The following is a 16,303-nucleotide window of genomic DNA, read 5'->3' as shown; positions in this document are numbered from 1 at the left end:
ACTCTAGTTAATACCTATTCACAAGGAGACACAAGTAAAATATGCATTGTCCTGGTAGTACTACTAGTAAAATTCAAATATCTATGAATAGAAGAATGGATAAATATATGTATTATATTTGCATAATATATTGCTAGTGAAATGAATGAGCTAGTATAAAATATCAATAGGAATGAATTTCAAACAGAAAGTTAAGAAAAGAGAGTTGAAGAATATAAAGAATAATATTTATATGAAGCATAAAACTGTAGACAATTGTATATAATGGTATAATACATTTTTTTCTTAAATAAAACAAGAAAAAAATTCTGTAGCAATTAGAGAAAATATATTGGCAATAGATATATGACTGTAAGTAGTGTTAATGATGTTATTTTCTATAAGTCTCTAGGTGAAAGAATTATTTCACCAGAACAAAAAATAGACCAATTTAGCAGCATGTATTACTCTGGGTAGAATGGAATGAATAATGAGAGAGAGAGAGAGAGAGGCTTGGAGAATGTACCCAGAAAAGGAAACAGTGCAAACACAGGGGACCAGAGAGTCAGGATCTGTGTAGCTGTTGTCTCCTACCACAGAGTTCTGATTATACTATATAATATTTATTCTCACATCCTCCCCCCTAATTTGACTAAATTCAAACTAGACAGGTATAATTACATTAGAATAAACTAGTGTGTTAAAAATCAGACTTTTTTTGCAAGATAAAGTGTAGACTGCATTTTGATATAACTTGATGACTTTTCCTTCAATTGGATGTCTTGATCAAAATGCAACAAAGGTAAAGTTTATAAATAGCATGTTTTGCTATGTCCTCCCCCTGTATCATTTGTTGTGCACTGTGGGAACTCTCACTACTGTGTGACCACAGGAGAAGCATGGTTATTGATAGTTAGAAATATCCACATTGTGACAGTGAATCTTTGATTCTTGTGCTGGATAAAAAATTCTCTTGTAGGAGGTGTAAATTTTCTTTTCCTCAGAGCAGCACTTGCTATAAAATTAGAGTCCTCCAAGCTACTCTTTTGATCTAACATCTAAACTAATTAGATCTGATGGAGATAAAAAACTGAATAAGTGGAAGCTGTATATCCTTCCTATAAATCCATTGATTCAAAAGTGGTAATTCAGTCAATCTGGTTATATCATGTAGACAAGTACTTGGAGGTTTGTAGAATGAACACTGTTCTCATCTGAAGCCAGTTAAATTTTCCTGATAGACCAAACAAATACTTTCCTCCAAGATTAGAACAGATAGTGAATTCATATACTTTTTGTGCACAACATTTCTCCATAATAACATAGTGATCTCTCTGGAATTATAGATCATAGCAGTTCTTCCAGCATTAGCATTTTAACTCCCACACTATCACAATGACAGTTCATACACTATATGGCATAGGTTCTTGAATTTCTTTGCATTTTTGTCTCTAATCATCATAGCTCTCCAAATAAAAGGAAACAGTAAGAAATTTTTGCTAGGGCCAAACTGGAATTATTGGGAGAGAATACACTGACATAAAAATATCAAGTAAAAGAATATTGCATTAGACAAATTTAATTTTACTTAAAATATCCTCTCATTAAACTTCTCTTAAAACTCAAAACATAAAAAGTATTTACCATAGTCAAAGAAACAATACAGAGGAATGTGAAGAAAAAGGTATCAGTTTCTCCGCATTTCTATTTCTACCCCTTCCTAAATTCATGCCAATACCTTGTGTGTATTCCTCTACATCTTTACTAAGTTTGCACAGATGCATAGATTTCCCCAAGTAGACATAATTAAATAGAAATTACCTGAAGATATTATTATTTTTATTCCAAATGGGGGTTAATTTAGTAAAAATTCTGTTAAATTAGCTAAATGATCCAACATAGAAATTTTTACTTCTACATGAAATTTTTATTTTGCAAACTCTGAAGTATACATTTTTTTCCTAGAAAACTTAAAAATTGTTGATTTAGAATAAATGATCAATTTTCAGAAATGGAAAAAACATGAGACATTGCATAAAATACTTTAGATTCAATGCTCTTATCTATGTAAAGCAAAATATGTGATAATGATCTTAATATTTCTGATTGTGGTCACTATAATTAGAAACAGTATATTCAATCCAATATATCAAATCAACTAACAAAATTTTGAATGGTCTTTAAAATATTCAACAATAATTGATGGGCTGGGGATGTGGCTCAAGCGGTAGCGCGCTTGCCTTGCATGCGTGCGGCCCAGGTTCGATCCTCAGCACCACATACCAACAAAGATGTTGTGTCCGCCGAGTACTAAAAAATAAATATTAAAAAAAAAATTCTCTCTCTCTCTCATCTCTCACTCTCTCTTTAAAAAAAAACAATAATTGATAAACATCTTTATATTTCATGTACACTTTTCTATGTATATGTCTTCTAATATCTTATTTCTACTGACCTCTGAAACTCTGATTTATGGATGCTTGGTTGACTTCTGTTTGAACTACTCCCTTCACCAAGCATCAGTACTCAAGTTCACAAGATGGTTTGATGTAACAGAGACACATCATTATGATTTTGCAAGCCCAGAAACAAGAGGAAGTGTTTACTTTATGCCAGAACCTTCTCTACAATTTCATAAACCCAGAATCCAGTGTTCCTCATCCACTCATACTTCACCTAATCAAAATACTCACAGATCTCAGTATCTTCTTCCAAACATATTTCATTTTTTTCCCTAGTCTAATGAAAGGAAAGTGTGGACGGGTTACAGACACTCATGAAGATGGATTAGTCGTTCAGAGGATGAAGAAAGGAAAGAAAAAAAAATCAAACATTAAAAAAAACGAAGTGTATAACAACCAAAGGCCTGGGGAAAGAGGCAGAGAAGCTATCTAGGCTTTCATGCTTTCAAAAGTTGACCTGATTGTAATAGAAAAGGGCAATAAAATTCCCTGTAGAACATAACCCCTTTACTAAATAATTTTAAACCACTGCCTTTGGCTAACACAGAAAGCAAGGTTCCATATTTGTGTTCATTGAAACCCTTAAGGGAGCCCAAAGCAAAGTTCATTAATATACTTTGATTAAAAGCCATACATTTATTTATACAACTGTGCAAAAAGTGAACTTTAGAAAAATGTCTTAAGGCTAAATGCATGTTTTCGAAATGCTTTCTGTATTCTCACACCACACAGTGGACCATTTTGAGATTAAGAAGTGACTGCATTTAAAATGTTAGAGGAAAAGGAGAATTCTGACTCCTTGATTAGGAACTAGATATCCTGAGAAAGTCTCTCAAGGCTTCCTCTTACCTTACAACAAAAGTAATCTTGGCTTTTGGCAAATACTGTATGAATTTCTTTTTTATTAATCAAAAACTAGATGAAATTTAATTTGATGATATATTCATAAGCATGTGCCAGGCAAAATTTTAAAAATAATTATTTCATAGCTTCATTTGTGGAATTGTGTGAGAAATATTGAATATCTTGTTACTTAACACTCATTTTAATTAAAGACCAAACATGTGAGCTTTAGAGAAGCAGGCTGGTATTGTGAAACATTAAATAAAAATTTACATTTTAAATAATTTTATCTTAATAGAGAAACATGTCTTTGGTGTAAAAGAAATGCTGCATACTCTTGTTATATGCTTACTGGTTCAAAATTCCTCTAAATTTAGTCTTTGTGTATTAATTGATCATAACAGCCAGAACATGCCAGGCAGACCAATTTTCTTGTGGAAATGGACGATGTATTCTCAGAGCATGGCTGTGTGACAGAGAAGATGACTGTGGTGACCAGACAGATGAAATGGCATCCTGTGGTAAGTTGTGAATGAAATATCCTCTTAGTAGAGATCTTGTCAGATAGAACTTTCTATCACTGTAATCCCCTTAAAAGGCTATTTCTTTATAAATATAAGTCAACAAGGCAGAGATATGTTACTTTATTATAGCCCTTCAGATATGAATATGTACTTCAATGACAGCTTTAGAATATAACCATTCATGAAGCAGTAACAATATCCTCTGCTGAAACAAATGATCCCAACACTACAGCTTCTATTCAGAGGTAGTTATATAAGGCTAACAAGATACTCTTAAGTGTTTGCTATTAATCTTATGCCTATAATGATAAAATTTGTCAAAACAATGCAACGGTTAACACTGGAGTAAATGAGGTAAACGTGTTTCTGGTTGGCATGTGTGTGTTATATTCTCAGAGCAAAAAACAATCTAGACTGAGATTCCAGAGTTGGTAAATCAATTTTTGCTTTTCCATAGTCATGTGATTCTGACTGACAAAGATCATTAACGGTTTAAGATAACATGTTTGTTGATGGCAAAATTCCTACTCACTTCCCACTGATTATCTGATTCCTGAAAATAGTAAAAAATTATTATTATATGAAGGTACAAATTTAATTATCCTCCCTTTGTACTTAAGTTTCCATATGTGTTATTATCAGTTTCTCAATAACATATATTCAAACATATTATGGAAATTAAACAATATTTGTAAGATGTACTTTATTTTAGTCATGGCAATGGATTTTAAAAATTACTCTTAAAAACTTTATTCATAAATGAGAGGCATAGAGCACACTTATTAAAATATAATGCAATTAGGGATATGGATGTGATTTAATTATAGATCAAACCTGGATTTGATCACCAGCAAGGAAAAAAATAAATAATAATAATGGTAACTCAATTGAGTATACATTTTAATAATTAATCCTGTTATAGTACTATTCACAGTAAGAAATAAGATCTTTTAAGCCCCCTTTTTAAATGTTATTATTTAGAAGATGTATTCTCTCTTTACATATTTAAAATTTTTCTTAAACTCAACTACTAAGTCACTGTGAACATTTTTAGCTAATAACCTCTGAAAAATGAATAAAGTATAGATAAAATAGTGTTAAATGATATGGTAAGGAAAAAAAAGTGGTGTAAAGAAAGCAATAGAAAAATCACACAATAAACACTTAAGTGTACATTTGACATATAAATTATCAAGCCTGGTCAATAAAGAGTTGAGAAGTATAATCTCCTTTCCAATTTTCACATGAATGTTGTGGGCCAAAAGTATACCAGAAAGATAATGAACAACCAAAAACCTCTAAACCCTATAAACATTAAATAAATACAGAGAAGTCTTAGAATCAGAGTCCCAATTCAGATGAGTAATGACATGAAAACAATATAAAGCAGAAAAATAGGGGCTGGGGATGTGGCTCAAGCGGTAGCGCGCTCGCCTAGCATGCGTGCGGCCTGGGTTCTATCCTCAGCACCACATACCAACAAAGATGTTGTGTCCGCCAAGAACTAAAAAACAAATATTAAAAATTCTCTCTCTCTCTCTCTTTCTCTCTCTCTCCTCTCTCACTCTCTCTTTAAAAAATAAAATAAAAAAAAATAAAGCAGAAAAATAAAGTATGAACTCATTAAGTGCTTCTCATTTGTCTTTGACCCTACTTCATTTTATTTTTTAAATTTCATTGTAGTAAGTCTAGGGAAAGTCATCTTTCTTAGTCTAATGATAATTTATTTGAATCAAAGAAGGGGGAAAATACCTTAAACTTTGAATATTCTAAGAAATTATACTAATGAACATTTACATTTCATGAAATGAGGGGAAGAAATGTTACCAGAGACATATTTTTTGTATTGAATCTTACAACAAGTCTAGGAAAAACTTTACTATGTTTTAGAAATAAAATTATTGAAACTTAAAGACTTTTAGAAAACTACTTAAGATCAGACTTTTTTTATTGATTTTAAAAAATAAATGGCTGCAGAATGCATTATAATTCTTATTACACATATACAGCACAATTTTTCATATCTCTGGTTGTATATAGAGTATGTTGACACCAATTTGTGTCTCCATACATGTACTTTGGATAATGATGTCTATCACATTCCATCATCCTTGCTAATCCCCTGTCCCCTCCCTTACCCTCCCACCCCTCTGTCCTATCTAGATTTCATCTATTTCTTTCTTTCTTCCCCTATCTACACCACTATGAGTCAGCCTCCTTATATCAGAGAAAATATTTGGCATTTGGTTTTTTGAGGGGGGATTGGCTAACTTCACTTAGCATTATCTTCTCCAAACACTATCCATTTACCTGCAAATACCATGATTTTGTTCTCTTTTATTGCTGAGTAAAATTCCATTGTGTATAAATGTCACATTTTTTTTTTTTATCCATCCATCCACTGAAGGGCATCTAGTTTGGCTCCACAGTTTAGCTTTTGTGAATTGTGCTGCTATAAAAATTCATGTGGCTGTGTCCCTATAGAAACTATTTTTAACTCTTTTAGGTATAGACCATGGAGTGGGATAGCTGGGTCAAATTGTGGTTCCATTCCCAGATTTCCAAGGAATTTCCATACTGCTTTCCAGGCTAGTCTAGGAATCCAAGTATGCTTGAAATTAAAATCTGATCATTCCATGTTGATTTTGTTTTGACATCCACTGATTGGGTCAATGAGTGGGCATTCAATGCCAATATATCTGCATGAATATCTTATTTAAATGTATATACTCCTATAATAGACCTTATTCATTAATGTGTTGATAAATGTTTTAGTATTTCCTGGTGGGAGGAACTCTGAGAGTGTTTGCTTGTTTGGGACCATAAATATACCTATCATGGCCAATATCCATTTGCCAACAAAACTCTCTAAACGTGAAATTGGGAAAAACACATGAATCTTTACTATATGAATGTAATAGACTAAAATAGCTTTACAAGCCATTAGTAAATTTATTCAGAAATTATGAATCTTGAGTATTTATTTTCTTTGTTTTAAACATTAATCCATTTTAAATTTATGACAATTTTGTTTTGAATAATATTATGTGCTTAAAAACTAACTCATATAATCTCTGAAAATTCACAAATCAGCTTTCACATGCTGGTAGAGATCACCAACACACAATCAAGTATAACACAATGTGACAATTTAGCTGCTAAATATTTTGGTTCTGAATCATTGATACATTTTACAGAGTGTCAGTCAACCACCTGCAGGGGTTAGTCACAGTACCATTCCTTTTTACAATGCAAGAAATGTCCAAATGTGTTCCCCTCTTTAATAACATACATTCACCTTTCACATTGTCATTTTAAATGAAAATTTACATAGGGACAGAAGCTGACAAAAAAACTCTAGTAGGCATAATGTCACTTTTAATGTTGTAAAAGAGAATAGATTTCTCTAATAGAAATTATCACTGCACTATATACAAAAATGATAAAGACTGCAGGCTTTTTTTTAATGTTACCATATCTGATGCTAGTTTATAAATGAATATGGGTTCTACTAGTTCCCCATCATATTAAGCATATTGTAACATTTGAACTGACATATTTTATTTCGCTATTGAAATAGGCCAGATTCCCTAAGATTTATTTCTACCAGAAGATTCTGTAATCACTTTTTTTTCCCACAGTTCAGCTCTCTGAACAATCTTTGTTAAATTTAATAGGTAGCCATTTACATGGAGAATAATATTAAAATTTAGATTTAAAAACATGCAAAACCTATGATTAGAAATGTTCCTGATAGAAATGAAGATACAATTCAGGGTCAAATTTTCAGTGGAATCCACTAATACCTATTTATAACCCTTTCTCATTTTATTTGCATTTACCTTTATAAGTTAATTGCACATTTTAGACTTACATTATATGTGAGCAAACAGTTACATAATTAGGAAGGCCCTCTGAGGATTCAGCCTTGATCTTTAAGTGATCATTTAACTTTTTCAGTAGTTGTTTCATGTATAAAGGAGACATTATAAGTACAATTGTGAAGCCTATGGTAAAAGATGACCTTGTGTCAACTATATGAATGGACAATCTCATTTCAAGAATAAGACTAGTATTGGTTTTCAACTTTAGCTCTCTTGAAAAGATGATGAGGAGAAATTTAAAATAACCTGCCCATACCTCATTCCAAGCTAATTAAATAAAATTCTCTAGGAGAAAGTCCTAAGAATGAGGGTTTTTAATGCATTCCAGTGGTATGAATGTGCACTCCAGATCAAGAAACATTAAATAGTTGTTCTAAAACTTGAGCATACATTGGAGAGGGCCTCTAGAAGACTTGCTAATAGAACAGATTGTTACACCCCTTCCCAGAGTCCTGATCCAGTGAATCCTCAGGTGGACCCTAAGAATTTACAATTCTAACAACATCTAATGGACACTGATGTTTATACTACTAGCTGAAAGATTGTACTTTAAGGACCACTGTTATGCATATTTGGTTTTATCTTACATGTACTTAATGAAAATTATGTTCAAATATATAAAAACAATTTAAGATGGAAGAAGCAATTATTTACACAAATTATCTTCCCATTTACAAATTACAAAATTAAATATAAGGTTAATTTATGAATAAACATAAGAATGTTTCAAAGACTCATTTTGTCCTTTAAAAAATTTATAAGCAAAAACAATATCATATCATCATTTATTTTAAACTTTTGCATAACAATACATGGCTTGTTCTAGCTTTTAAAAATTTCAATATAGCTTATGTTTATTATGTTTTTATAAGTATGCTTTAATATAAATTGGTAATGTTCAATTTGTTCAAAGGTTTAAATGTCACTAATTACCTAAAGTTTATTAACAGATATGAAGGATGATTCAAGAAAGTAGAAATAAAAATCCACTAGGGTTTTCAAAGTTAACATTACATAGCCCACAATGGATGTTGGGCATTTTAGATCTTGAAAATAGAATTCTGTTTCTTATACTTATAATCTTGCTTCTAAGTGTGCTCGTAATCTTAATCCACACAATTGGGAAGCAAACAATATAAGAAAGAAAATTTTCAAGTACCGGACATGAAGACCAGAGAGAAGGAAAAGAGAGAAAAGGAGAGGAGATGGGTATACACTAGAAATTGTTATCAGGTTAAATCAATGCAAATATCTAGGATATTTCCCCCAAGTAACCACAAAAACAAAAATCCTAATGAACTGTATGTTTTTTTTATTTTATTAAAATAATTTTGTGTGTCATAAAATGTCTAATACAAGAATTAATCCAGTGTAATTTACATGAAATATGATGATTGCCTATCACTCTTTATTCAGCACCTCACTGTTCCTCAGTCTGTTCTTGGCAAACACAATGACTGGTCAGTTGGGGTTTCAATAACTTAGTCCAATCCATTTTTAAACATCAGCATTATATTCTCATGCAACACTTTCTCCTACTGCTGCTATACTTGAGGTTCAAGGAACTTGATATAGAAAAGAAAGTGTATCCTTATGTTTCACTTTCTGCCTTTCTTCATCTAGTGTCAGCACTTTAGGCAGACAGGGGAGATGGAGGAAATATATAACATCTTTCAAAGTAGGCCTTGTGGAAACCTGCATTTGCTTTTGAGTATCACTATCCTTTCACCCATGAGAAGTGTAGTTTTCTTTAGAGGCTCTTTGTGAGACCTGTATGGAGGCCTAGGTCCCACCCCTCTACAGAGTTGTGTAAACTTCCTCCTTATCTGTTTTCTCTTCCTTACCCCTTCCACTTTTCCTCCTCTGATCCCTTCTTGCCTTCTTTCTCCTATTCGTTCTCCTCCATTTCTTCCTTTTCATTCTTCTCCATTCTTCCTTCCATATTGCTAGTTCCCTGCAGATTGCTCTTCCTTCCCCCAACCCCCCATTCCCTTTCTTCCTATCACTGGACCTATATAATATAGCTTTAACTTGAAAGAATCCCCTTGCCTGCTAGGCTGCCTTTTTGTTTGTTTTACTACATGAGATTATCAAAAAAAAAGTTTTTTTTAAATTTTCTTTTTCTAGATGTTCCTCCCCACCCCACCCCCCAATGTTGTGATCAGGTTCTTCTCTCAACAACCCATTTTCTGGGACTGTTACTATTCTCTAGCTCTTTCTTTTTGAGATACAGGGTGAAAGAACAAGTCTGTTTCCTGAGAAAATTATGATCATTTCTCTTTGCTCAGGCACTCACAAAATTCTGTGAATATTTTTTAGTAGACCTCTCCTTCCCTTGAGTCAATACATCTCTCCACAATTTTTTTTTTATTTTTTATTTTTTTAGTTGTCAATGGGCCTTTATTTTATTTATTTATATGTGGTGCTGAGAATCAAACCCAGTGCCTCACACATGCTAGGCAAGCGCTCTGCCACCAAGCCACAACACCGGCCCCAACTGTTTGTTTGACTGTTCTCTGAAAAGCTGACTTGTTTATACTCTACTCTTTTATAGAATGGTTCCAAATACTGACAGAATGTGGGCAGACTTGTCATTTTCTTGTTCTTATTAGGTTAAGTGATTCTGCACCATGGCAAATGGAACAATCCCATTCTTGCATGTGTTTGTTGTCTTCATTCACTCACTCACTCTTCCTGTCCCCTTTTCCCTTTCCTTGCTGCCATCTAGTCACCTATTAAAACAGCTTGTCAGATGCCTAATAATATACACAAGTGTGCACATTTATTAAATGCATGGAAATTTACGAAAAAAAATGATAAAAATGATTCATTTTTGCTCCTCACATCACCACAAAGGAGACTAATATTCTGAAAATTCTATGTCCAAAGTTTATGAATGAGTCAGTAGACATGACAAGCTTTGGAACTTACTCCCATTCAGTCCTAGTTGTCTACTCTAAGAGAATTAGAAACTCTAGAAATTGACAAAGATGCTATCTAGGTAGTTCAACCTGTTTTCTAATACAGGTGATTTATAAAAACTGGTCCTGCAGATTCTTGCTCCTTCACTGAATATTTTCAAGATCCAAGAACTGGATATTTCACAGGGTAGTTTATTTTACTCTTGTGCAGTAATCAATTGTTAGAACATTTTTGTGGAACCAAAACCTGTCTTCCTAAAATTTTTATGCAGTGACACTTGTTCTGTCCTCTGAAGCTTCGGATTGTGAATCAATTACTTTGTTCTCAGTATGATACTTAAGATAACAAAAAACACCATTGTGTCCACTGAACCTTTGTCTTTTAAAGACTAAACAAATTGTTGCCTTCAACTTTTCCTGACATTTCCACAATTTATGAATGAACATGGGGAAGTGATGTTCAATGTTTACAATTTTGGCTTTGCACAATTTAAAAGTTCTATTGATCACTTGCAGTACATCATGAATATAGCTAACACCTGTGAACTGTGTGCTTACATGGTAAATGTTATGTTTTTGCCAGAGTTTTGAAAAATTAACAAATTCATGGCCTACCAATAAACAAAAATAATAGTATGCTGTGTGTTTTTTATATAACAGATAATAGTGGACTAATTGGCTTCACTTATTTAGTTTGTAGGCCTCTATTAAGGAAGACTGGACAGGTGCTTTATTGTGTAACTGATACATTGAGTTTTCCATCAATTAAAATATATAAGTTTTTTTTTTATAAACTAGATTAATCCTTCGGACACTTCCAATGTTTACATTTGCCAGGCTTTTTATTTTGATGTTCTTATGAGTCTCCCTTATCCATATATTTCAGAATATGTACTGAGTGGCATTGGCTTTACTGCACACTTAAATTTATAGTCCTCCATTCTGTTACAACACTTACGTGCAGATTTGCAGTTTGGAATCCATTGCCCACCATACTAATGTTATCTCCCAGCTTTGTGTAATACAAAGATTTGTTAAGCATAAATTTTAAGACTTAATAGTAGAAAGGAGTGAACCTTTCCTTGCCAATTAAAAAATAGTTTATGGAAAACTGATCTCCTAATTGGAATTCTGTAAATACAGTTCTGACCAACTGCTACTCATCCACCTATAATATTTTCATTTATCATAAGAACATTCCTCAAATTGTTGCTAAAAATAGAAGAACATTGTAGGGCATTTTCATGATATATTCTTACTAAAAAATTTCATCAATCAAAAAAAGTTAGTTTAGAATGAAATGTTTTAACTTTCTTCATGGTCAAATAGTCTTTTTATAATTATTGACAATGTGTTCTTTTAACAAGTTTATCTTAAAATTATTGTCCCAAAGATTTAAATAAATCTTGTGTCTTTAGAGTCTCAAAGTTTTTTCTCAGTATAAACCTTGGGGCAATGTTATTGGCCTTTCCCCCTATTTTTTAAATTTATCTTTCCTCTTTCTCCTTAATTACAAAATCATGGTCAATATTCTGAGATCCAAATGTTATTTTTGCTTTATTTTGTTGTATTTTCCCCTTGTTCCATTTGTCTTTATTTGAAAACTGTATTACTTTGGTTAGAAAAGATATACACCTCCTGCTAAGTTATCTTCTTATTATCCTTTAGGTATATGGTATTTGCTGTATTGTCTTTTCCACCATGGGGCCAGCGCAATGGTTTCATTAATGAGGTTCTTGGCATAAAAGTTAGCTAGCAGAGATTGAAATAAAACACACAGACTTAGTTACCTTATTTCTATGACCAGGTCCAAGACGGCTCCCCTCTCTGGTTCCCACCTCTAACCGCCAGGCAGGGCAGCAAGGATTACTCAGGGCTAGCAGGAGAGAGAGAGAAGGAGCACGCCAGGGAGTAGCCTTTTATTGGGGAACAAGAAATTCAGGGGAGAATTCCATCCAATGAAGGTTGAGGGGGGGGGTGCACTCCAAGGTCAGGGTCAGTGATTGGGCCCCTGGGGTCAGTGGTCAGTCACACCCCCACACGACGGGTTCTCTCATCAGGAGAGGGCTGGGAAAGTTCCTACACAGCCAGAGCGCCTCAGACCCAAACGGGGAATCGCCCAGTCAAATGGCTCCCCACAGTTTTTTGTTAGAGTTATCTCTTTTGTATACACTTGACTAATAAGATCCAGTCTGAAGAAAACTGGGAGATTAAGCATATATATTGAAAGCCACAGTCAGAAATTATTAAAAAGAGCTTTTAGCTCTTTGGCCTAACTCAGCTTTTCCCGTTCTTGCTTGAGGATCTGAATCATCTTCAATACTGTTGCTGGTGAGATTCCCAGATTCCTTCCTCTTGTCCCTGAAAGATTCCCATTCAGAAGGTTTTGTATGGAGTCTGGGAATCTGGACTTTGGAGGAAAGTATATCATATGAAGATTAACTTAAAATAATATCAGATCATTTATACTTGAATTTCAGCATTCCTTACAAATTAGAATTTGTTATGGCTACCACAAATAACTATTGCCAGAAACATGATGGCTTTAAACAATATACATTTTTTTTTCATATTCTGGAATCTGGAAGTCCTGCTGTCAACAGAGCTTCCTCCAAAGGCTATAGTGGGAAATATTTGTGTGGCTCTAATGTGTATCGGTGTAAGAAGTCTTTAAAATGTATCCAGATGATTGAATATGTATACAGATTTGTGAAACACATTTCTTTTTTTTAATTTCTATTTTTAAACATTTTTTTGTAGTTGTAGATGGACAGCATGTATTTATTTTATTTGTTTATTTTTATGTGGTGCTGAGGATTGAATCCAGTGCCTCACGAGTTAGGCAAGCGCTCTGCCACTGAGCTACAACCCCAGCCCCATGAAACACATTTCTACTGGCTATTATTTAGTCCTTTTCTTCTAACATCTTACAGTATCTCTCTGCTATATCCCTCCCATTCTCACTTACTCTGCCTTTTCTGTCTTATCTGAAGCTCTGCACTACCAGAAACAAGCTGATGCCTCATCAGACACTGGGTCACAGAAATTCTAGCTCTAGAAGTAAAGCCCTGTAAATTTCTATAAAGGCTAAGAATGGACTCTTTACAGACTTCAGCTACTTGATTTTCTCATTGGCAAAAAAACATGTGTATGTTCATGCGTACGCACATACATACATGTTGATTAATCAGAGTCAAATGAGAAAAAGTAGGTACAAAAATCTAGATAGTGGTTGGCACATAAAGGTTCTTCAATAAAATGTAAGATATCAATTTGTCTTTTGTCTTCCAAATAATTTTTATTCTCAAATGGGAAAAAATACATAATTATGTGAAGCTGAAATTGGAGTTGGCCCATCTGAAAAAAAATATCAGAAAATATCATTTTTGAAATACTTCCTTTTTAAAATATTGACACTAACCAACCAAACATGGAGGTAGGGACAAGGAATACAAACCATATTATTTTTGCTGATAAGTCAATATGTATAAGCAATTTGGTTAAATTACTCTTATTGATAATGTGCTAATTTTTAAAGTAGCAAAAAAGTGAAAAGAAGCATCTCAATCTTACCACTATTTCAGGAGATGAAAGTGTCTGTTCTATGTGCCTACGCACTGCTACAACTATGAATAAGAATAAGAAAACTATGATAAAATACCATATAACAAATCATTTTTAATTTTTGTAATTTTAAAAGTTTTAATCTACAAAAAAGTTGTTTTGTTCCTTCTCTTGTGGAAGATTTAGTATTACGTACAATATAAAAGTACTGAAATTTTTTGAAATACAGACTTAAAGATATATGACAGTTAATTTACTTGAGATACTTCATATGTATTTTGTACTTTTATGGAAACTAAATTAATCATTAATCATTCTTGATTTTATCTGCCACATTTTATTGAACATTTTTAATTTACTAAGTTTCTTACTTTAATCATTTCTTGGAATGCTAAAATCTAAATGCATTCTTTAATTATTAACTTCAGGATTGAATTGAATGGAGGTTTATTTTAATACTAATTGTTTTAATTGCCAGGGAGAATTACCTGTTAGATATGAATTCATTCTTTGGATATGAAAATCTTTCTGCTGCCCTAAAATCTGCAGAAAAACAGAAAACGTAACTTGTGTCTGTCCTATATTTTTGACTCTAATTTAACTCATTTCTTCTCATCAATATTTCTTTAAGTTCAACTTTTCCCTTAAAAAAGATCACCACCAACATAATCTACTTTGATCCTATAATTATCATTGATATCACATTTATAATATTTCTCATATTTAAATTTCTTAGAAATTTTATGTAAAATGACATATATTCATATTTTACGTTATCTTTTATAGACTAGAATTTTGATTTTACCCCAAACCACTCTACCAAAACTGACTGCCAACCTCATCAAGGACTTTTCTTTAAACCAATAGTGCACCTTTGGTTTCTCACTATTTGAGCAGCCTTCAGCATGGGTGACCTAGAAACCCTTTATCCCCTTGTCTTCAGTGGCAGGATATTTCCCAGTCCCCATCTGAATTTTTTCTTACCCCATTGTCTCTACCTAAATCTCAGACATGCTTGCACTATTTTTTTTCTTTGACAAAGCAAATAAATTAATTTCTAAAAATTTCTCACTTTTATATTTTTGGGGAAGGGTAGGATGGGTAGATTTTTTTCACTGAAGTGTTAATATTGTAAAATATCTGCAGGTCAGTTCAGGTTTTATAAATGTTTTCTTTCATCTCCATGTTTCATTACAATGTTTCTACCTGTGAATTAATTTTTACTTATCTGAGGATAGAGTGTACTTCCTGAATTTAAAGCCATGTCTCTCATAAATTCTGGGAAATTCCAAGATATTATCTATGAATATTACTATCCCCATTTTATGTCATCCTTGCTTTTAGAACTGTTAATTTAATGTCAGAACATTTTATTGTAACCTTTATTCTTGATTCTTGATCTTTTTTTCGTTACTTTTGTGGGATTTTTTTGTTTCTGTTTTTGTTTTTTGGTGATACTGGCGCTTGACCCCAGGGCTGGGAGCATCTCGCTAAGTTGCTCAGGCTGGTTGGGAACTTATGATCCTCTTGCCTCAGCCTATTCAGCAGCTGGTATTATAGGCATGTGCCACTGTACTGAGTTTCTGGATAAAGTTATGAATATTTTGAATATAGTTTCAAAAATGCTGCAATAATTACTTTTAATCTCTAAGCTGTGGCCAGGGAAATGTCATCAGATTTTTCAGTTTGGCAATTGTCTGTTGAAGTATACAAATTTTTTAATTTAACTTGTCCATTCAGTCCTGAATTCTGAGACTCTAGTTTTCATTTTTCTATTTCCTGTTTGTTCATTTTTGTTTCTATTTTCCCCCTCAAGTTGTATTTTTATATGGTTTTAATATTCATTGTTACCTTTGAAATATATTTTGGCTTACCCATTTTATACTACTTATCAGATTTCAATCTAATTATATCTTTAGATATAATTTTTAAATATGTACAAGATCTCATGAGACTAATCCTCTCACTTGTATATCTGCTGAACATTACACACCAGCTTTTTTTCACATTTTAAATTCTATTTTTTTTTGTTTCTTTCTTTTTGCAATCCTGAATTTTTAATATATCTATAATTTTAAACTTTGAATTTTTGCCCCTCTGGAAATCTTGAGGCCTTCTTCTAGTTA

General features: G+C 32.8%; 1 protein-coding gene across 1 annotated transcript in view; it reads left to right on the top strand.

The window, feature by feature from the left end:
• The window catches only part of LRP1B (LDL receptor related protein 1B), a gene marked incomplete at its 3' end in the record, with an annotated part of 1,847,377 nt that overhangs the window by 1,123,717 nt on the left and 707,357 nt on the right, over window positions 1-16,303 (top strand). The window contains exon 18 of the mRNA XM_081262419.1: window positions 3,689-3,805. Coding sequence (XP_081118545.1) covers window positions 3,689-3,805 — 117 coding nt within the window. The remainder of the gene's footprint in view (window positions 1-3,688; window positions 3,806-16,303) is intronic.

Source organism: Spermophilus citellus (genome assembly GCF_964194105.1).
Source record: "Spermophilus citellus genome assembly, chromosome: 11".
NCBI classification, from domain to species: Eukaryota; Metazoa; Chordata; class Mammalia; order Rodentia; family Sciuridae; genus Spermophilus; species Spermophilus citellus.
Note: the sequence above shows the minus strand (reverse complement) of the source record. Positions and strands in the feature narration are given on the sequence as shown.